Source organism: Artemia franciscana, chromosome 15 (genome assembly GCF_032884065.1).
Source record: "Artemia franciscana chromosome 15, ASM3288406v1, whole genome shotgun sequence".
In the NCBI taxonomy this organism is placed as follows: domain Eukaryota; kingdom Metazoa; phylum Arthropoda; class Branchiopoda; order Anostraca; family Artemiidae; genus Artemia; species Artemia franciscana.
In genome coordinates, this window is record NC_088877.1 from 16,090,944 (window position 1) to 16,113,580 (window position 22,637).

General features: G+C 35.3%; 1 protein-coding gene across 1 annotated transcript in view; it reads left to right on the forward strand.

Annotated features, from left to right (window-relative positions):
• LOC136036099 (2-oxoglutarate dehydrogenase complex component E1-like) overlaps positions 1-22,637 on the forward strand; it is a gene marked incomplete in the record, with an annotated part of 66,754 nt that overhangs the window by 12,895 nt on the left and 31,222 nt on the right. The window contains 5 exon segments of the mRNA XM_065718095.1: positions 2,200-2,447; positions 10,515-10,610; positions 13,567-13,686; positions 18,651-18,753; positions 21,395-21,481. Of these exon segments, the coding sequence (XP_065574167.1) occupies positions 2,211-2,447; positions 10,515-10,610; positions 13,567-13,686; positions 18,651-18,753; positions 21,395-21,481 (643 nt within the window).

Here is a 22,637-nt window from a genome sequence, read left to right on the forward strand (position 1 = left end):
CGAATCTCATACACAACATTTTAAACTCATTCAACATTTAACATGACCTGTTGTAACACTACAATGTATATGGTTGAAAAATAAATCAAAAGCCCAAATACCAATTAGACCACTGATCCCAACAACGTCCACCCCCACCTGCTATAAAAAGGGCTAGTGAACTTTCCCAGAAAAGTAGTATATTGTTTAAGATACCCTTGATTCTAAGCAAGTTCCTCCAAATTTGCCAACATCAAACATATTTTTAGAAGGGGGGATAGATCAAAAGCAGAAAATTACTGACCCATCATTCTCACATCTGCATACCAGACTTGTCTACTAGAATAACCTGTAGAAGCTAACTTCTTAGATACATAAAATCAGATTACTCCATTGCTGGATGAATGCCTTCCTGTAGATCGGATTCTTTTGGACCTACCCAAAGCATTTGACAAGGTCCATGGAAGTGGCTTCCCTCCAAAATGCAGTAGGAATATACCTAGAGCTAGTAGATTGGCTTATGGGGTTCATGGTTGGTAGAACATAAACTCACAACCTCAAAGTCCTGATTGACATTTCTTAGAGAACATGATTGGACCAACATTTTTTTTTTTCTCTTTTCAATGATGTGACTGAAGCTAGCAACAACCTAACCCTCTGTGCTAATGACTCAAAACTATTTGTTATCTTCAGCAGATTATCTGTACAGTATATAGCTCAATTGCAACCGCAAATCAAGTTAAGTTAAGAAAACTAGTTTCTATGAATCAAGGTAAAGAGCAATATTAAATTTTTACCGGAGTTTTAGTTTTCTTGTGCAGTAATACCACTTGTGTAGGTTGCATTAGTAAGTGAGGGGTGAACAAAAAGACACAAGCAATACAAATATATATTTCTAATGTGATTTCTTCTGCCCCTCCATGCAAAGAGTAAAAATTAAGAAAAATTAAAAAGTAGCTCTGGGAAAACTTGGGTCATACCACCATTTAATTTGAGTTTATTTCCTTACAGTGTTATTGCATGTTTGTTATTGTTGCTTGTCTTATTCTTTTTTTTTCCTCCTCGACCTTTTCTGTGTTTGTATCACATCTGATTATTTATGATAATTAGAATCCAAGAAGCATATTACTGATAATCAAAAAAAAAAAAAAAACGTACAGTTGTTTTCAGCAATCAACTTCGTTTCTTCAACCATACTGGCTACCAATATGGTAGCTCAGAGACATATTGGTAACAGCAATACATTGTCCTTAAATTGCTAGAGAAAGGCAATGTAAGTACCTGCACTTCCCACAAGTTAGCATAGCTGTTATTTTTGAATTTATTTCAAAGTTCTATGTAAAAGTTGTTTTTTATTTTGTTGTGTAATGTTGCATTCTCTATTTTTGACATCAGCCTTAGAATCATAGGCAGCACAATAGCACTGCCTAAGTAAAGAACAAAGCGGGCACAATGTGATTTTTGTGTTTTTTTTTCACCAAGGCGCTTAATACAGAAACAGTTGTCATAAAACTTCAAAAGCAGCTCATTCGATTGGAAATTGAGAGTTCTAGTGTCTTTTTAAGAATCAAAAGGGATTGGAGGGCAACTAGACCCCGCCCACACACACACACACAAACGTAATTTACCCAAACACTTCCAATCAAAATTTTTTGATAGCCGTTTTGTTCAGCATAGCCATTTGTCCATCAGAAGTTATAAGATCCCTTTAAAAGGCCAATGTCAATCAGATTGCAACCAAACGTCCTTTTAATGCACTTTGTTTAGTCCATACAAGTACATTCACAAACAGTAAATATATATTTTACTCATTGTGTTTGATGTCCACTAAATTTGGCATTTGATAGTTATACTTTGAAATGCAAATCAATTTTATTGTAGTTTGTAGTAGTCATTTTGAAATAAAGCATTTTCAAATTGTATCAAATGAAGCATTCATTTTACCTTCAGAGGACATTTGTTCAAACTCAAATTTGAAAGCATTTTTGGAGAGAATTATGTATTTTAGCATAAATTAACATTTTCTTTCAGTTTTCTAGAGTACCTTCGAGTGGAATTAGAGGAAAAATGGTAAAATGTCCTGTTAACAATCTTTTATATTTGGAATGATGACGCAGAGAGAAGAATTGACAAAATTAGTAGGACAAATTAGAATCTTAGAAATCTAAAAAAGGAGAAATCCATGATTATCCTTGTTGTTTCATTCTATTCTTTATTTAGGTTAGTCAGAGATGTACAGAACTAAACAACTTGTGAGTAGTATATTGCCATTAACGCCATCATGCGGAACAGAAAAGCTGGTGACATTCTTGACAAGAACTGGCGAAGCTGTCCGATGTCTATCTGCACCCCCTCCACCGCCAACTGCTAACGCTCTAGCTGCTGAACCTTTTCTAAATGGAAGTAGTTCAACCTATGTTGAGGAAATGTATAATGCATGGCTCATGGACCCAAAAAGTGTTCATTCAGTAAGTTTTTATTGTTTGTTCCCTGTTATAATTCTTGTCTATATTTATATGTAGCTCTTGTGAAGGTCAGAGCCGCTAGTAAAAAGCTAATCTTTAGAGAGAGGGTTGTAATAAAGATTGTTCCAGCAAAATATGGCACTTTTTGTGCTATTTTTTCTCAGATTATTATTATTTTTTTTTAGTTTTATACATTGTACCTTAGAAAAACCTGGGGCAATGAATACCATGGCAATTGCTGTAGTAGTGAAGCTCTGGAGACACACAAGTAAAATGAACAAGGTTTTTTACTTTTGAAGTACAAACCTTTAGAGATATGAACTGCTTACAACTCTCTGGGAGCTAAGGTCTTTTGAAGTAGGTGCGTATTGGTCCAAGAGTTTGGGGTGGGGGGTGTCTGGAAACAAAAAAGTGCCCATGACGATTTTTTTTTTAACTTTTAACAATAAAATAACTTTATAGCTTTTCTTCTACAAAACTACAAGTTATTTATATCTGTTATATTTCTCTTGTGCAAAAAAGCTCACTTGCAAACTTCCAAGAAAAAATATGAGTATAGCTGAAATTTTACTTCCTATGGTGTTTTCAGGATAAAAAGATTTAAATTGCTGATTTAAAATTTGAATGGGAATCATTACAATTCTTTATGTAGATTGTTACAAACAATATTAGATTACATTGGAATGATTAATTCTTGTTTGATTTCTTTTTGGTTAATCACTTGGGTATGCCATACTTAGTGACATAAGAGTTTTCATATTGTTTTTTTCTCTTTTTTTTTACTCTAGACTATACTAACTGTACCTTTTTCAATTTGAATATCTAAATTCAACGAAAAAAGATAGATGCAATATAATTATTATTTATAACAATCAAGATAGGGTCAAACTAAATCACTGGATTGCACAAAGGGTTTTTGTTCAGTGATAAATTCAACGGTGCAAATTTCCATTTTAAATGTTTATTGGGTTTTCAGTTTTGTTTGCTCCCATATGAACAGTACAAAACAACTTGCTTTTATAAGTTGCCGAGTTAGATAAGCAGACTGGTCAACAGATTGCTCTAATTAAGTAAGTGAGCCTGACAGAGTGTGGTAATCCTGTGGGAAGCCAGAGAAAGGGACTGTAAACATTTATCTTTGTTATTCATTAACAAAATCGTATGACAGTGATGTGAATTTTTCAGTTTCGCCAGCTAAATGGCGGGGTTGTCTGTTAGGCCATTTCGTGAGGATCCTTCCGTGTTTTTTTTTTTTCAGTATGACACTAGGTTTTGACTTGTTTACAAAATTTTGAATAAGTGGAACTGCAGGAAGAGCCGAGATAAGAAAGAATAAGACAAGCAATATATTGCCTTATTCTTTTACCCAGTAGCGTATTTTTAAACATAGTAGGAAGTAGCATTAAGTATATTGGTTGTCACTTTTCGTCACTATCATTTCCACTAGAATCGATTGCCAAACATAAATTAAGCTTTATGGAGTTAGTGTCCATCTTTTTTTGGTACTGGAGCTGATTTGAGCTTTGTGGGTAATGTTGTATTACCCTATTAGTCAAAAGCAACTGTGAATATCATAATTGTGTCTTTTCAAGTCTGAAATTGATTCGAACACTTCATTAGAGGAGGAGGGGGATCCCTAAATGCTTGTCCTAAGCCCTCTAACTAGATATGGACGTCTGATCCAAATCAAACTTATTGGGCAGCAAAACCTCTTCTCCAAGTTGCACCTTAATATGTTCTGCCCTTGATCCAACCTCTCTTGGAGGGTAGAGGGTAAAGGTGTCATTTACAGTTACAAAGCTATTTTCATTTAATTAATTGCTAGGTAGCTAGTCAGAGTTTATTGAACAAAGTTTGGATAACAGTTAGAGCTATGAGGCCAGTGTCCATACTTGATTGAACCTCTGTGACGGAATAGCTGCATTTTTGTGAACTACGCCTATTTCAACTACGTATTTCCCGTTTTGTAGGTTTAAACATTTAGATACAAGACTTAGACAGATATACAGAGACAAAACGCTACAATTAGGTGCATTGAGATTCAAGGTCCTTACGCAGGTGGAGGAGAGGGTCTTCGGGCCGCCGTCTTCCTCGACATCCTTAATGTTCCCGAATCATGGGCACTTCTAATTCAAATTGTCAATGTTATTTTTTAGAATGGTATTAAAAAAAAAATTCTGCTTTGCCTAAAAAAAATTCCGCAGGTGCTTGGTCAGATTGAGGATTTTTGGGGTATATACATAGTTTTCTCTTCGTATAATTGCTGCAGTGCTTTACTTGAAACTTAATATTTTTTAATCCGATACTTATATTTGACAAGACCAGTGCGTACCTGATTGATCACAAGTAATGCTTCCTCTTGTTTTTGAAAATAAAAACGTGAAATTTTCTGGATTATCCAGACAAAGTCTTATTTCCCTGTCCCCCCCCCCAAAAAAAAAAAAAATTGACAAATCTGTTTACGAGTAACAATGCAGTGTTTTCAGAATTTTTTGGCTCGGCCCCCAAAACTAATCAAACGCTTACCTAATTTGCATTATCTTTGGCTTAGCTAAAGATATTAGGTAAATGGGTTTCATGAACAGATAAATAAAATTATGTGCAATAAATCGTTGATAAAACGTTGCTCACACACAATGCAGGTTTCATAGGTTTCATGTAAAGTAAATAATAATATTGTGAACAGTGTTTCCACTTCCACGATTTTTTGAGACATTAATAAAAAAAAACTTTCGAAAAAGAAGTTTTTCAAAGAAAAGTAAAGGTCATTTTAAACTTAAGATCAGCAAATACAAATACCTATTAAAATTCAAACTCAAAACGACCATAAATTATTATTAAAGAATAAATGACACCCAAAACGAACTGAAATTAAATAAACAATCATACAACAAACATACAAGTAATAATATAAATGAATAAATAAATCTTAAAGCGAGTAATGCTTAAATTGAATATGCAAATCAAGCTTACAACAAAAAAAAAGATATTTTGCTATTGAAGTATAAACGAAACCCAAAAAGACTATAAATTAAATAAACAATCAATGCAAACAATTATACAATAGATACTATTATAAATGAATAAAGATATCTCAAAACGAGTAAAACTTAAATTGAACGTGCAAATCAAGCTTAAAACGAACAAAAATCACTAAAAACAAGAGTTTGTATATCGCCTCCTTTTCTCACTGTAAAAGTCTAAAACCTACTGCATCATTGACGCTTTACTGAAAACTATGTGTGTCTCGAACGGTCTTGGAAAGTATAAACAAAATCAAACTGAATATTTTATATATAATGATGTTAATTGTTGAAAGATCCATCAGTTCAAGCTTTTATTTCACTGCAATTTTATTTTCATTTTCAATTCTGTAAGAACTGAAAAACAAAATATTTGTAATATAATTCGTTTTCAGTGAAGTGCCAATAACGCAGTCAGTGAAGGAAAGAGGCAGTATCCTAACTCCTGTTTGTAGTGAAATTATATTCGTCTTGAACAATTTTAGAACGAACAAATAAATTAAACTGAATATTTGATATAATCTGTATATGAATAATATATGAATAATATAATATAATAATAATATAATAATACATGAATAATGTATATGAATAATATAAACTGTATATTTGATGTATAATGATATTAGTTACTGAAAGCTCATCAGCTCAAAATTTTACTGTAATTTTTATGTTTATTTTCAATATTAAATACTAAATAAGATATTTCTAATGTAGTTAATTTTCAGTAGCGCCAAAGACGCTGAATTTTATGCGCGTATCTGTTCTATAAGAGCCATATTTGCCCCCAGGGCATAACTTACAACGTCTGCCAACGGGCCCTGGGGGATCGTGACGAATCGGATATTTGGTATCTGACCTTTGAACCATTTTTGTGCAAATGACTATCTCAAAATTTTTATCTGATGCATTTGATCATTGCGCTCTGAAGTTTATACGAGCATTCCTTCAATAAGAACCATATATGCCCCGAGGGCATTGGGGGGGGGAGTGTATCGACACCGTAGTTTTTGTTACCTGATGTTTGAACTATTTTTTTTAAGAAAATAACTATCTCATGTTTTTTATTGGATGGGTTTGGGGGGAAAGCGTGTGGGGAGGGGGGCTGATTGCCATTCGATCTCTTTTGACTCTTAAAAAGTGAACTAAAACTTTCGATTTCCAGCCCCTGGCCCGGGGGGCTGTGTCAACACTGGAGTATTTTTTATCATAATTGAACTTCTTAAACAAAATGTCTGTCTCAAAATTGTTATCAGATACATTTGGGGAAAAAGGGGGGAGGGACTAGCTGCACTCGGATCACTTGTGACTCTTAAAAATGCAACTAGAACTTTCAATTTCCAATCAAATGAGCCCTCTCTGAAGTTTATACGGGTATCCCTTCCTTAAGAACCTTATATGCCCCCTGGGCAAAACTTACAACCCCTGCCCCCAGATCCTGGGGGGTTTTGCCGACGCATGAAATTTTATTATCTGACCTTTGAATTATTTTTACAAAATGTATGTCTCAAAGTTTTTGCTGATGCCTTTGGGTAAAAAAAAGGGTGTGGGGGGGTAGTTGCCCTCCAATCTCTTCTGGCTCTGAAAAAGTGAACTAGAACTTTTGATTTCCAATCAAATTAGCCCTCTCTGAAGTTTATACGAGCATCTCTTTTATAAGAACCATATTTGCCGCCAGTTCATAACTTATAATACCTACGCCTGGACCCTGGGGGTTGTGTCGACCCCGAAGTTTCTGTTATATGATCTTTGAAGTATTTTTAACGAAATGGCTACCTCAAAAATTTTGTCGGATGTATTTATGGAAAAAGAGCGTGGGGGGCTAACTGCCCTCTGATAACGTTTGACTCATACAAAGTAAACTAGAGCTTCCAATTTCTATCAAATGAGCCCTCTGAATTTTATATGAGCATCCCTTCCATAAGAACCATATATGCCCACAGGGCATAACTTACAACGCCTGTCCTGGGGCCTTGTGGGGGGTTGTATCGTCACCCTAGTTGTTACCTGATGTCTGAACTATTTTTAAGAAAATGATTATCTCAAATTTTTTATCGGATGGATTTGGGGAAAAAGAGTGTGGGGGGGGGGGTCTGGTAGCCATTCGATCTCTTTTGACTCTTAAAAAGTGAACTAGAACTCTCAATTTTCAGCCCTCGGGCCCTGGGGGCTGTGTCGACACTGGCGTTTTTGTTCTCATACTTGAACTATTTTTAAACATTATGTCTATCTCAAAATTGTTATCGGATACATTTGGGAAAGAAAGGGTGGTGGAGGGACTAACTGCACCCGGATCGCTTTTGACTCTTAAAAAGTGAACTAGAACTTTCAATTTCGAATTTCCAGCTTGTTATCATACTTGGACTATCTTTAAAGAAAATGTATATCTCAAAGTTTTTATCAGATACACTTGGGAAAAAGGGTGGGAGAGGGACTAGCTGCACTCCGATCACTTGTGATTCTTAAAGAGTCAACTAGAACTTTCAATTTCCAATCAAATGAGCCCTCTCTGAAGTTTATACCGGTATTCATTCCGTATGAACCTTATATGCCCCCTGGGCATAACTTGCAATGCCTGCTCCCTGGGTCCTGGGAGGTTTTGCCGAGACAACAAATTTTATTATCTGACCTTTGAACTACTTTTACAAAATGGCTATCTCAAAATTTTTATCTGATGCATTGGGGGGAAGAGGGTGTGGGTGGCAGTTGCCCTCCAATTTCTTTTTGCTCTGAAAAAGGGAACTAGAACTTTTGATTTCCAATCAAATGAGCCTTCTCTGAAGTTTATACGAGCATCCCCTTTATCTCCTTTTTGTTGACACCAGAGTGTTTTTTTTTATCTGACCTTCCAACTATTTTTAACAAAATGTATATCTCGAAATTTTGTTGTATCTAGAATGCATTTGTTTTTGAGGAAAAAAGGTATGGTGGGGGGGGGGTGGCTAGTTGCCCTCCGATCTTTTTTAGCTCTCAAGAAGTGAACTAGAACTTTCAATTTCTAATCAAATAAGCCCTCTCTGAAGTTAATATGACCTTCTTTTTCACAAGAACCTTATATACCCCCTGGGTATAACTTACAACGCCTGTCCCCGGGCTCTGAGGCGGTTGTGTTGACCCCGGATTTTTTGTTATCTGACTTTTGAACGATTTTTACAAAATGGTTACCTCAAAATTTCTATCTGATGCATTGGGGAAAAAAAGGGCGTGGAATGAGGGGGGCTAGCTGCTCTCCGATCTCTTTTGCCTCCGAAAAAATGAATCAGAACTTTTAATTTCCAATCAGGTGTGCGCTCTCTGATGTTTATACGAGTATCCCTTCCATAAGAACCATATTTACCCCCAGGGCCCGGTGGCAGGCATTGTAGGTTATGCCCTCCTATTTCTTTTGCCTCTGAAAAGTGAACTAGATCTTTTTATTTCTAATCAGATGTGCCTTTTCTAAAGTTTATACGAGTGTCCCTTCCATAAGAACCATATTTACCCCCAGGGCATAACTTACAGCGCCTGTAGCCGGGCCCTGGGGGCTTGTGATGACATCGGAGTTTTTATTATATGATCTTTGAAATATTTTTAACAAAATGGTTATCTGAAAATTTCCATCAGATTTATTTGGGGGGAAGGGCGTAGGGGGGGGGGGGCTAGTTGCCCTCTGATCACTTTTGACCCTGTGAAAAAGTGAGCTAGAACTTTTAATTTCTACTCAAGTGAACCCTCTCTCAAGTTTACACGAGCATCCCTTCTATAAGAGCTCTATTTGCCCCCAGGTCATAACTTGCAACGCATGCCCCGGGGCTGTGGGGGGGGGTGTGCTGATCCCGGAGTTTTTGTTATATGATTTTTAAACTATATAACAAAATGGCCATTCAAATTTTATCGGATTTATTTGGGGAAAAGAGCATCTGACTCTCAAAAAGGGCACTAAAACTCTCGATTTCGAATCGAATGAGCCCCCTTTGTAGTTTTTACCTCGACCTCTTCCATACGAAGTGCCTCTTGGAAAAAAATTTATTAAAACATTGAATCCGTATGGCCTTTACTATAGACGCCTCTATAGTAAAGAGAGGCGTTGCCTCTGATCAACTGAGTTTCATCATGTTGTAGCATAGTGAATTGATCCTCTATTTGGCCATATGGGGCCAAGAGTTTGATTCCCGCTGCCGCAAGTTTGGATATCAGGCTTGCTGCCTGTTCTTTAAAAAAAAGACCCAGCGACTGAAGCTTCGTTTTGATGCCCTCTGTGCTATCAATGGTTCTGGAGGATCTTTAACATTTTTTATCCTTGCGAAATCCCAATCCATCTTCCAACAAACAAAAACATGCTGATGCTGTTTTAGGTAGAAAATTGGCAGACAGTCCTTAGATTGAGAGCCTATCAATTTCTTACCGACTTGACATTTCTAGGTGATCACTAATTTTGTCAAAACGTAAAAATCAGGCGAATTCTACGGAAAAATAGAAGTATTGAAAAAAAAAATATAGAGGGTTGAAAACCTTCAACCTGCGTACTGGCTCAAAGCCCAGTCTACCCAGCATAAAAACGGCAAACTCTAAATCCAAACAATAGAGATGAACTAACATCCATTTTTTTAAGTATTGTATTTTCTATGATTACAAATTACAAGAATACAAATCACCATTTTCTTTAAACTCTAACTTAATTACCTAATAAATGAGGTTAATAGTGGGTAATGTTAGTCTAAAGTTATTGTAGGATTTTCAGTCCATGGTATATTACAATTTTACTTGCCGTTTGTTTTCGTACTATCCTTTTTTTGGGGGGAGGGGGTAAAGCATACAATGGAAATAAACACACATATCCGAAATAAAATAATAAATGTAAGGATGTGAAATTTATTTGGCATAAAAAAACTATCAAATGACTTGATATTTCTCCAAGAATCTTCGTTCAAACGTTACTCCCTGGGTTGGCACATAGCCTACATTGAATGGATTTAAAAAAAAGTATTCGATTTTTTTTTTTTTTTTTTTTTTTTTTACATGTAGACTTTCTATTGTGATTATTTATGTTTCTTTTTATATATTTCAGTCTTGGGATGCTTTCTTTAAAAGTGCAACAGCTGGAGCTGAGCCTGGTGCAGCTTACACAAGACCTCCTTCTTTGGGATCCCTTAAACCTAATGAGGTACCTTTCTGTTTGTATTTGCTATATTTCATTCGTATTTTGTGTATGCCTTTCTTGTAATGATAATCCAGATGAATTAGATTATTAAACTGATAAAATGCAAGCCATACTTGATAAAATCTTATCTGGCTGTTCGTAAAATCAGTGCTTTTAACATGAAGGCAAGCTGAGAAGGCCACGTCGCCGTCCCTTGGGATATATGCGGAGGTCAAGGAGAACTGGGGCGAAGAAATTTATCTAAAAATGGGATTGGCTCTGGATGATTTGAAATGGCTAATGTATGTAAGGGGAAATTTTATGCCTCTTGGAGAACGTAGGAAATATTTCGGGAGAAATAGATTGAGGGATGGTTCTTACAGTTGCCCTATGTGTGGAGAGATGGGTGAGTCTTTGAAACATTTGTTAGGGCATTGTAGGGAGTTGAGGGATTTGCGCTTGGAAATATTTGGTAAGGAGGTTGGGGGGAGAGATTGGATTTCGGAAAATTTGAGAAGTAGGTGTTACTTAACTATAAACAATATTGGAAAGTTCGTCCGGGTAGGTATGAGGTATCGTGATGTTTTCTTAAATAATTAGTTTAATGTCTTTTCAGTCTATGTTTGTTGCTGTATATTTTTTTTCCACTTGTTTTGTGTATGTCACCATGGCCCAATTGGGCTTTTCGCGTGAATAAATCTATCTATCTATCCATGATGACATAGGCACGGTGTGATTTTTTTTGTAACTGAGGTCCTTTCAGCTTGAATATTTTCTTCGAAACATCTGTCAAATATGGTATGCTGAAGCTTTTGATTATGCAGATGGAGAAGGAATGTTCTCCAGTGTCTCTGCCTCTGACGTTATGATGATTAAGTTGTTGCTCAGATTTGTCAATAACGCTTCAAAAATTGAAACCCACTACTACTAGTAGCTCAACAAAGTATCGGAATAAATTAGGCCGACGGAGCTACGCATGCTCCTGCTCAATCCCATTATTTTTAGAGATTTACACTCCCTCCCATGGAAGTATCTACTTTTTTAAAAACTTTCCTTATCGCCTCATCCTACCCCACATTTGGTTTGATGGCCAAGTATTTTTCGTTACTGTTCGTGACCTCTTCATCTTCGTTCGTTAACGTGACCTCTTAAAAGTGGCGTAAACTCTCGTCAAAATCCCCGGGGGGGGGACTTGGAGTTGACTTTCCCAATCTAGTGAAAATGATATCGAAAAATGGATCATATAGTACCATAAAGGCAAAGATATACTAAAGAAAACTGACGCGTTTCTTTGGATGCATGAATTATGCAGGCAAACACCTTTTGAAGAAACCAAATTTCAGGGGAGTGGGGGGGAAACTAGGGTCTGGAGAGGGCAGTTGACCCCCCCCCCCCTTCTGCCCCGTAGAAAATTACACTTCTGTGTCTAAATATTAAGAAAGAGACGATCAAAAATGGTGTTTCTAAGGCCAAACGAAAATGCTGAAAAACACACAAAGCGAATACTTCGAGAGGACAACCGCCTCTCTTCAGCGCGAACAAAAAAAATAAATTCAAGGAAATTGCCAAAAAGACAAAGAAAAAACCAAAAGCAAACTTGGAAAGTCAATGTGAAAAAATAACAAAAACTAAAAATCAAAAGGCTATTTAAATTCATTAAAAACCAAAATTAGAAGAATTAAAACCAAATATCTAACAACTATAAAGCAGTTTATTCACCAATATCTGCGATTTGCACATCTTCATCAGCTTTTCGGAGCACCGACGTTTCAAACCCATAATTGCAAACTGTAACTACTGTAGCTTCTAGTTTCTTGACCTTAACTCTACCACTCTCGCTTTTCCGAATTTAATTCCAGAAAACACCCTATTTCTTAGCTATTCTACATTTTTCACTGACGTCATCAACCTTCTTCACTAAAAATAATGCTGCCCATGTAATTGAAACTATCAAATAGTTCAATTCTCATGGTGTTTCTCCTTGAGAAGGTGGGAGGAACGGGCTTGAATTCCACCTCTCTTCCCCATTTCTACTTACTTGGTAAGGAAAATGCTGTCAGTGTGTTTTTTCGCCTGTAATTTTCATTTAAATGTTTTTTGAAATTTCTGTTGGAACACCGTAAATTCTGCTAAAGAGACCCCAAAGATCACTACCCAAAGATCATAGGTGATAAAGAGAACGTGATATCATTTGAATTTAAATCTAAACTTTATTAGAAAATTTGCAAATTTGTTTTCTTTTCTCTCTTTGCAAATTTACGATAGATAAATGGAATAAATTTCTTTTTATATCTAAAACATCCAAGTTTCACAGAAAATCAACTTCTAAAATTAGAGTGGCAAAAACTGTGGACAGTGGAAAAACTCCGATAACATTCTGTTAAATTGGCGTGATAAGTTCATTAGATTAATGATAGAACTTTCTATAGCAAATACTGTGTTATCCAGTGTAATGACAGAGATTACAAAACTGTATTAAATAAACATTTAGTAGTTATAAAACTTGACTCGAAGATCCAATGTATGTTTTTCTTTTCCTTTTTATCACCGAAGTACAGGTCTTAAAGTGAGTCTCAGCTCTCAGCCCTCATATTTGTGACTTAGCTGTGATATTTTTGTAAACATTGTATCTAGAGAAGAAGAGCAGATTACTAGTACTACTGACAATCCATTGCTGCACCAAACCCCCTTAGAATAACACAGCTGCAGACGCTTCTCCTCCATCTCACTCTCTTAGGAACTTGACATGTGTCAACGTGTCAAAATGTTAAGCTTTCTGGCCTTACATTCCTAAAAACAGCAGCGTAGACACCAAAGTGATTTAATTCTCAAATAGTAGAAAAATCATTGCCATTTTTAGGAAGGTTGGAAGGCTTGTTAATGCTCTTACAGATTTCAAGGTTTTTGTTGACAAAAATCGTGTGGAAACAATACTGTGAATAGTACAGAGCTATGATTTGTGACCTGTCTTGTATCATAGGTACCAATATCTGCCCTTGTCCCTTATTTGTCGCAAGAACAAGGCCTTGGCGCACCTCAAGTTAACGAAAAGACTATTGATGATCATCTTGCAGTCCAAGCAATCATCAGATCATACCAGGTAAATATTATTATGAATGTAATTTTTGATATTGAGGTAATGAGTGTTGTTTGTGGCTGAGTAAGACGTGCTTTTATTGTACTCTTTTAAAATTGTGTACAGATTCTTTGACGAAACCAAGCCCTTGACGGATGAACTTTGTAATGTAAAAGCTAAATAGCTAAAAAAAAAGGATTTAGTTAAAAAAAATTTCTTGATTCCTAAAATATGTTATAGCATTTTTGAGATTGAATTTGCTTAGCATCTGATTTATTAGATGGTGCACAAGTCATAAGACGTTGCGTAGAATTTTTTGTTCTTGGGCTTACCCAGTAATTGAGTTTGATCAAACCTTGCACAGTAGAATTGACGCGTTTTTTGTCAAACAGATGAAAGCAGTTATAGTTCTCTTCTTCCCATTCGAGGTTTCTGGCAAAGAAATATCCAATTCCTTCTGCTTCTAGTAAAAAAAAAGTATGATTTCTGCACGTTCTACATGATTTTTTATACTTATTTATTAAAATTCCTATTCAAACAAGAATAAAATCCTTAGCTTTGTTGGCTTGTTTATTTGTCAAAATAAAAACTTTTGTCGTCAGGATGCGTGCGAAGTATTCCGTATACAAAAGAAATATGGCGCTTCGTTCCAGAAAAGATGTTGTTTGGTCTATTAGTCCTTAAGGGTGGTGTCAGTAATAGTGTGATTCTGTTTAAGGTTTTCCAAAAAAAAAAACGTTTTTTCTTTTGCAGTACTTCTTTCCTTGATTGTTGCTCCTTCTATATGACCCCTAAAAGTCCTTTTTCTGATTAGAATGAAATCCATTGGCTTGATTAATCTCATAAAGAAAGAAAACGATAAAAAACGGGGTTATTAAAGGCCAAATGAAAATACTGAAGAAAACACAGAAAGCGAGTATTCCGAGAGAACTACCACCTCTCTTCTTCAGCGTGAATAAAATAATATGATCAAGGGAAAAGCAAAAACCAAAAGGCAAACGTGGAAAGTACAACAAAACCAATGAAAAAAACCGCCAAAAAATTAAATAAAATTAAATAAAAGACCAAAAATTAAAATCAAATACCTAACAAAACAATAAAGTGAGTTATTCGTCAATATCTGCGATTTGCACAAAATCGAAAAAAATATGGACTGCCATCGACAGATACTAACGAACAACTGAGAAACAAAAGAAAAAATTCATTCACTCAAACAAACGAAGCAGCGATTGAATTAATTGGAGAACTAGGTCGCCTGATTTATGATTTTAACCATTGCATTTCTTGCGGATACCCTTTGAGGTATCCGCAAAGGGTATCCGCTTCTCCGCAGTGCTGGACATTGCCTTTGTCATGCGAAATTAGGTTAGCTTGGTTAAATAAAACAGTATGGTCTGGATTATTAAATGTGTGTTCTGAGAGGGAAGAGTTAACATTTTCAGTTTTTTTCCGCTTTTTAAGGGTGTTATTAATTGAGGTAGAGTGCTGAGTTAATCTATCCATAAGTCATTGACCAGTTCTTCCGATGTCCCAAAGACCACACGAGCAAGGAATTCGGTAGACACCGAAGTTTTCACCTATCCCGATAGGGTCTTTACCTTGGTAGATTTGGGAACTGATAGTTTTTTTGGGTCTATAGTAAGTGAAAATATTATTTTGCTGTAGATTGTTTGAAATGTTGTCTGAAACCCCTTTAATGTACGGGAGACAAAAATAAACTGAATTTTCCCCTTGATTTGTGTTTAGTGTCACTATCTGATAATTTTTTAATACGTTTTTTTTTCATTGGTTTTGTTGTACTTTCCGCATTTATTTTTTTGGTTTTTGCTTTTTCCTTGATCATATTATTTTGTTCGCACTGAAGAAGAGAGGCGGTTGTTCTCCCAAAATATTCACTTTCTGTGTTTTCTTCAGTATTTTCATTTGGGGTTTAAAAACCCCATTTTTGATCGTTTTCTTTCTTTATCTTATGGCAGGCCAATGTGGTTTAAGAAATAACCTTGTCTAATCTATATAAAGAAAAATTTTATCATCACGATACTGTTGAAAATTGGCCTGAATAAACAGAGTAGGCTTAACAACACTTCGTTCCAGAGAGGAGGCTAGTTTGTTTTTGTAGGAACCATTCAACTACTCTTGCAATTGACCGCTCACCTGCTTTATTTTTGGATTGTATTCACAGATTTTGTAAATAAGAAGTTGAAATCCAACTCTTTGGAAAAGCAAAAGAGAAAAAGGAAAATACTTATTGTCAATCATTCGCAACATACACTGACTGATGTTTTATCATTTTGAAATTTTGTTGGATGAAATTGAATGAAATTTTGTCAATTAATAATTTTGGAAGAATTCAAGCCGTTAGAACCTATACTTCTTCCTAAGTTATATTTTGTGGGGGTACATACCATCGTTTGGTATGTAGATGGGAGCACTCTTAAAAAGCATTGGAGGAATAGAATTGTAAACACTGAAAAGAGACTTCCTCCCCCGATGCATCATGGATGTAAGATTTTCACTGCTCGGTTGCTTGGTACATATTTTTTTACCCTACCAATATGATATTAGAAAAACTGGGATGTCGTATCTTTTTTTGTTGTCTTTTCTTTTAAAAAACTCTTTTTCCTAGCTCTTCTGGAAATCCTTGGAAGTAGGGAACACCTGTATCCGTTTTTTGTCCCTTAACCATATACTTGATATATGCCGGTATTCTCTTTTCTTTTTTTTTGGCATTAGAAAACTAAATTATAGACCAATAAAAGTTTCTATAAAATGAATAATAATAACGGACTGTGCTAACTCGTCTGTTTTCTAGTCAAATATATATTTTAGAGAATTATTTGATTTTCATTAGTTTAAGTTGCTATGAAAAAATAACTTGTAATTTGTTTGTCTTTACTTTCGTTCGTTCGAAAGAATAAAACAAAAGATGATCGTGCTCTTTTGAAATATAGGAAAATTAAATCAGGTAATGATTGAGTTCATGGCATTTTGCCATTTTATTTTTATCTTGTCTCATGATGAAATTTTGTTATAACTGATTCGTAACATGTCTTTGTAGTTGGTTAAAGTTCCTTCAAATCTTATCAGTTTGTTGTTTTCGATTTTAAATAATATCTAACTCGGAAATTGTATCTTTTCTTGGACTTCGTTATGTAGAAAGTCTCAATATTAGAGACCTTTTCCACTGACGAACCGGAATCTTAGTCGGGACTAAAAATTCGACATTCCGCTAGTAATGCAGGTCATGAAAATAGTCTCCCAACGGACAATCAGGATCGTGAATTCATAGTTTTTAAAGGTTTTGAGCTGATAGTTCTTTTCTTTTATTCAAATTTGATCTAAATTTGTGGCTGAGAGTATCTCCCACGAGACTATAACTTGGCGTATATCTGCTACAGTATAAATTTATACATTATAGTATTTTATTTAGTCTCAATCTTAACTGGTTCCTCTTACTTCCTATACCACTCCAAATTTGACTCGTGGGTAAAGGTCCTTTATTTGGACCTTCTTCCCTTTCTAACCCAAGTTCTCTGAAAAGTGTGAAGCTCCTGCAGAACATACTAAAGTTCTTCAAAAAGCCCTACATTAAGGGTTTTGAGTATAGTCACACTCTAAAATATAACTTTTGGATGGAATTGTAATTTTCCTACCGGGTATCATATATCCCAATTTCTGTTCATTCACAGTTAAAATAACACTTTATTTCTTCTTAAAAGGTGTGTATTGAAGACCTATATGCCGCCAGCTAAAGTAACTAGCGCTAACACCAGCTCTTCGCTGCTTTGAATACATCAGCGTTGAACTGTTTTTTTTTTTTTTTTTTTTTTTTTTTTTTTTTTTTTTTTTTTTTTTTTTTTAAATGAGCATGTAGAAAAAAGACTTTTAATACACTTTTAATTTATGTTCCTCGAATACAACGTTTGTTTTTAATGTTTCCATTCAAGAAGTTGTGTCTCGGTTAGTTTCGTTTTTAACTTTTGTGTGCCTTTAGATAAGAGGACATTTGTCAGCGACTCTGGATCCTCTCGACATTTTGTCTCACCAAGGTCGTGATGCTCCGTTTGTGGAAGTTATGCCATTAGACCTGCTAAACAAAAGTTTTGGTAATCATTGGTGTTGTACTGCGCATATTAATATTATTTTATTCGATGTTTTATGCATATCTTTGATCTTTTTTTTTTCGAATTTCTGTGTTCAAATGAAGGCTGTTTTCTAATTATTTAGTTCATTTTATTCGGGTTGGTGTTTTCCCGAGCTGAAAAAAAAAAGATGCTTTAAGTGGTCATCGTTCTGTCTGTATTATGAATTGCAGAAGTACTGTCTATTTAACCGTAAACATTTAATTCTGGAGGTTAATATCATCCAGCGGTAGTATCAGTGGTAGTGTTTTTCTGAGGTGATCGAAGATGGTTAAATTCATAATTATGCTAATAGAAATTTTCTGTTACGCTCCAATAAGTTTTTGGAGAGAAAGGGAGGGATGAATAATAATCTGAAGATCTAATCATTACCAGTAAAAGTTTAAGAGGACTACTATGCTTAATTGGCTTTCCAGGAATTAATAAAAGTATGTTTACAAAATGTTTCAGACATACGATCGTAAAATTTTATAACGGAAATATAAAATTTTATAATGTAAAAATTAGGAAAAAATAAAACTATATTTGTAAAATGGAACGATTGTCACATCCTTTCTAAAGATAGTTCTAGATGCGATCCTACCGCCGGGTAGTGGTTAGTGTCCCTCTTCTGTGGTTTGTTTTAGATATTCAAAAACCCAAGTTTTTCAGAAATAGCTTGACAGAACTGTCAGATTTTCGAATGTCGTTCCTACTTAGGAAGAATGGGGGGGGGGGTCATAGTTTGAACACAGGATTCTCGTGGCTTCGACTCATTTTCATTTTTTTTTGTTTATTTATTGTTTTTAGCTTGTCTTGCATGCTATTTGGATATTCGTAAATATTTTCTTTTTGTTGCTGTTTTAGATCCGTGGTCATCACCTAGCTGCTTTAGATCCGTTAGGAATCAATCAAGCAGATCTTGATTCAAGTTTGCCTCCTGAATTGCAATATAGTAGCTATAATTTAGGTAAGTGATTGAGTGACGAAAAGGGCACGCATCTTATACTACCGAGATTTTTTGTAGCCTAATTTTGTGACAATAACGAAGATTTCCTGACTTGTCGTGAATTCGGATTGTACCGCTTAGAGAATGCGGCTGTTTAGATACAAAACATAACGAGTATTACAAAAAAAAATGAGAGATTACAATTTGCAAATGAGTTAAGAATACAGAATTGCACATTAATGTGGAAGACGTCCTCCTATGCATCGTCTTACTTATCTCACATCTTCCTTTTGTGAAGGTGTCGCTCGGTTTTATTTTCTCCCTAACGTGCTAATGCTTTTACTCGGGAACTTTTACTTTTATGGTTAGAATTCGTCTATTTGACTTATTGAACTAGATTTCATCTAATTGGACTTTAAAATTAATTCCCGAAAATCGAGCGTTTCATAAGTCAATCCTACCAAGTCCACTTTTTACTGTTGTTTTAAGGTTTTTCGCTAATGCACTTGATTGACACCTTTGATACACTCATAACGATATTCGTCAGTAATAAGAATCAATATCAAACATAGTGACAAATATATTTTTTTCCATCTGGCTAAGAATGGTTCCTCAGAAGTTAATTTGACTAAGTCCATTCTAAAATGCCATTAGGATCAACCCCATAGGAACAATCCTTAGGCACAAAAGTTTCCATAACCAAGCCAATAAGCAACTACTGAAATAAACTGGAAATGTTTCCTAACAGATGAATGAAAAAAGAGTGGAAAATCTCAAAATGAAGAACAAGACAACGGGTTTACGGCTAGCAGAAGGAAATTAAATGACACCAAACGACGGATATTTTTGTCTGTATAAAACTAAGCGTCTTCAGCGCTTAAAATAGAAGAAACTAATTAAAAGAGTAAAGATAAACCCTAAAATTAAAATAAAAAAAATTTTAAACTACAAAAAAAAAGAAACGAATCAACATCTGTGTACACAATTAATACTACTTTTATTATTTTTCCTATCTTCGATTAGACTTTATCTTTATCTTTTAATTAGTTCTTCCTATATTTAATGCTGAAGACGCCTAGTTTTATCTAGGCGAAATATCCTAGTTTGGTGTCTTTTCCTCTCTTTATACTGGCCGCAGACCCGTTGTTTGTTCTTCATTTTGAGATTTTTCTCTCCTTGTTTTGTCATGGCTGGGTAGTTCGACTTTAAATCTTTTAAAGAGATGATTGGTGCATCAGATTCAAAACCGTTAGTTCTTTATGTTCGTTTTTTAACTTGAAGAGATTGATTTCAATAAAATTACATCTGGATTTCTTACCAAGAAAAAAAAGAAGAAATTAGACTATTTGTTTTTTGTTGGAACCATGCAGCGAAACACGTATGTATGCATGAAACGTTTATTTGATGATTTTTTATTTTTAGTACATGCTGTCAGTGTGAATGCTTCATGTTATTTTTTGCTTTCATCTTCTCTCCATTTATGCTATTATCTATAAAAGCTAAAATTTAGGGATTTAAACATATATTTTGGTCCTAATTTTGAAATTTATTGAAACAGACAGTGCACCTCCACGTTTCTCCTCTTTTGTTATGGAGGTATGTAAGCACTAAACAATAAAAACTAGGGAGTGGAAACATAGTTTAAATGTGTTAATAATATTTGACGCATGTCTGCATCCAAGGATACCCCCCCCCCCCTCCTTCAAATGACCATGACCTTATACATCTGTGATCAGGTGTTCCGCGCATCGGTTTTTCCTCATTTTATTTGCTTCTTTGTCATATTCACAGTTCTGTAACACTAATAGCGTTTGATATGGCAGTCTCTTGATAAAAATGGCGTTTTAATTACTCATGTCTGTTAAAGTTGCATCACTTTTGCCTGACTAGACTTGTTCATTTTTTTTACTCGATCCTCATCCATATCTTTACAGCCGCCCAGAAGTGAAAGTACTTAATCTGCGCAGTTTGTCACTTCTAGACTCATTTGCATCCATAAAACAGAATTAAGTGACCCTAAGCCAAGAAAACACAAATGTCCTAATCCAACGAAATAGTGTTCAACCACACTAAAGATCAGGAATTTTAACTGATCTTCCAGTTGGAAGATTACTTGACGTAGTTGCAGTAACGTAAAATAAATTTGATGACACTTGAAACAAGGGCGCCAAATGGGGTGGGCAATTGCTTCTAGAATTCTGAGCCGAGAAGGCTGTATCAACGTATTCAAGTCGAGTAAACTAGGATGCATTAACTTTCACCATCTTCATCGTCTGCGGTCATAAATGGTTTTCCTGGGTATGCCTTGGTAGATTTCCAACCCTAGGCATAAAGGTCTTAAAATACACGTGCAGAAGCACGGGGGCATGGAAGTCAAGGTAGTCATGCATGTGACTGCTGCCCCTGAACTGGTAAATTAACTATAAATTCTGAGTCGCAATATCTCAGATTAATGAAAAGTGCAGATACGTACTTTTACCTTTGGATGGCTAATCAGATGTCAGCTTAATTCGTCCTTATGACGGAAAATTAATCAAATTGCAATAAATATAACAAGACCGAGAAAACAATGTGAATATGACATAAATGAAAAGTAAATAAACCGAAAGTTGAGTGTTGACGATATTAGCCTTTGCCCTATTTATACGTTATTATCTTCCAGAAAAGTTTTCAAAAATGTTGGCTTTGAATGTGCCACTGCATCACGTACCTCTACCTGACAGTGACAGCCCTATCCAATTGATACAAAGTAACCTGTTTTTTTTTTATCCTATATTAGTTTGTTCATAGTCTGCATTTTAGTTACTGTCCGTCTTGCTCTATGTACTTTGTTCTTTTTTTATGTTCATTCATTTGCTTAGCGTTTTCAGTTGTGTAGCGACGGTAATGCCATAGGATCTTACCTCTGAGACCTGCGATTAACACACTTTTAATGCTAGTTATAGACTTGACATATTTCAGTTATTTTAATATTGGTGATTTAAGGTAAAATTGGATCTAGTTCAATAAGCTGTGAAGGTATTTAGCTTAGCGATTCACTACAATTCGTTGGTTTTGTGCAAAATTAATTTTGTTGGGCTCGTATCAAAGCTAGTATCCAGTGCAAATGACATCTAAAATGGACCCTAAAACCTATTTTTCCCATGTATGCCTATGGAAATTTTGACCTTTTAAGGGATCCACTTATTATCGCTTTGCTTATCGTAGAATGTTTAGCAACTTTTTTAAGAATGCAGTATCTAAGATCATATTTTGTCAAAATTCAGCTCAGGGGTTTACCAAATGTAATATATCATGCTTGATCGAATGATCCAACAAGAATTTCGTGTTTTTTAAGCAAGTAGGTCCCTATTTCTTGTTTTTTATTTTGCGATTTGATAAGTATTACATTCATTACAGATCGTCCCTTTTTCATTTGTGAGTTCAACCGTATTGTTTATATTTCTTGCTTATTAAAAAAAAAAAAAAAAAAAAAAAACTTCTTAATATTATTACTATTTTTTCATCAAGCTGAATCGAATTAATGACTTAATCAAATAGACTATCATGGCGAAAGCTGCGTGATGGTTTGCAGCAACTGCGGCCCGTGGGTCACAGCTGAGGAGGAGTAAGAAAATCATGTACAACATGCGTCCATTGCCTAATACTGTATCGGCTAGCCTGCTAAAGCCGCAACCTAAACACTAGCTGCTAATCTCAACCTCACTCAACCTAGGCCTGACAACCTCTATTTGAGTAACAAGTGTCCACTTCTTCCATCACAGGTCGGGCAGGCACAGGCTCTTGAGGCCACAACTGCAGCTGTTGAGCCGTTTTTGAAGGAATTCGGACATTCTTTTATTAACTAGAATAATAACAAGAGATACCAAAACCCCGGTCCTCCCTGCAGAGCTTGAACAAGGCAT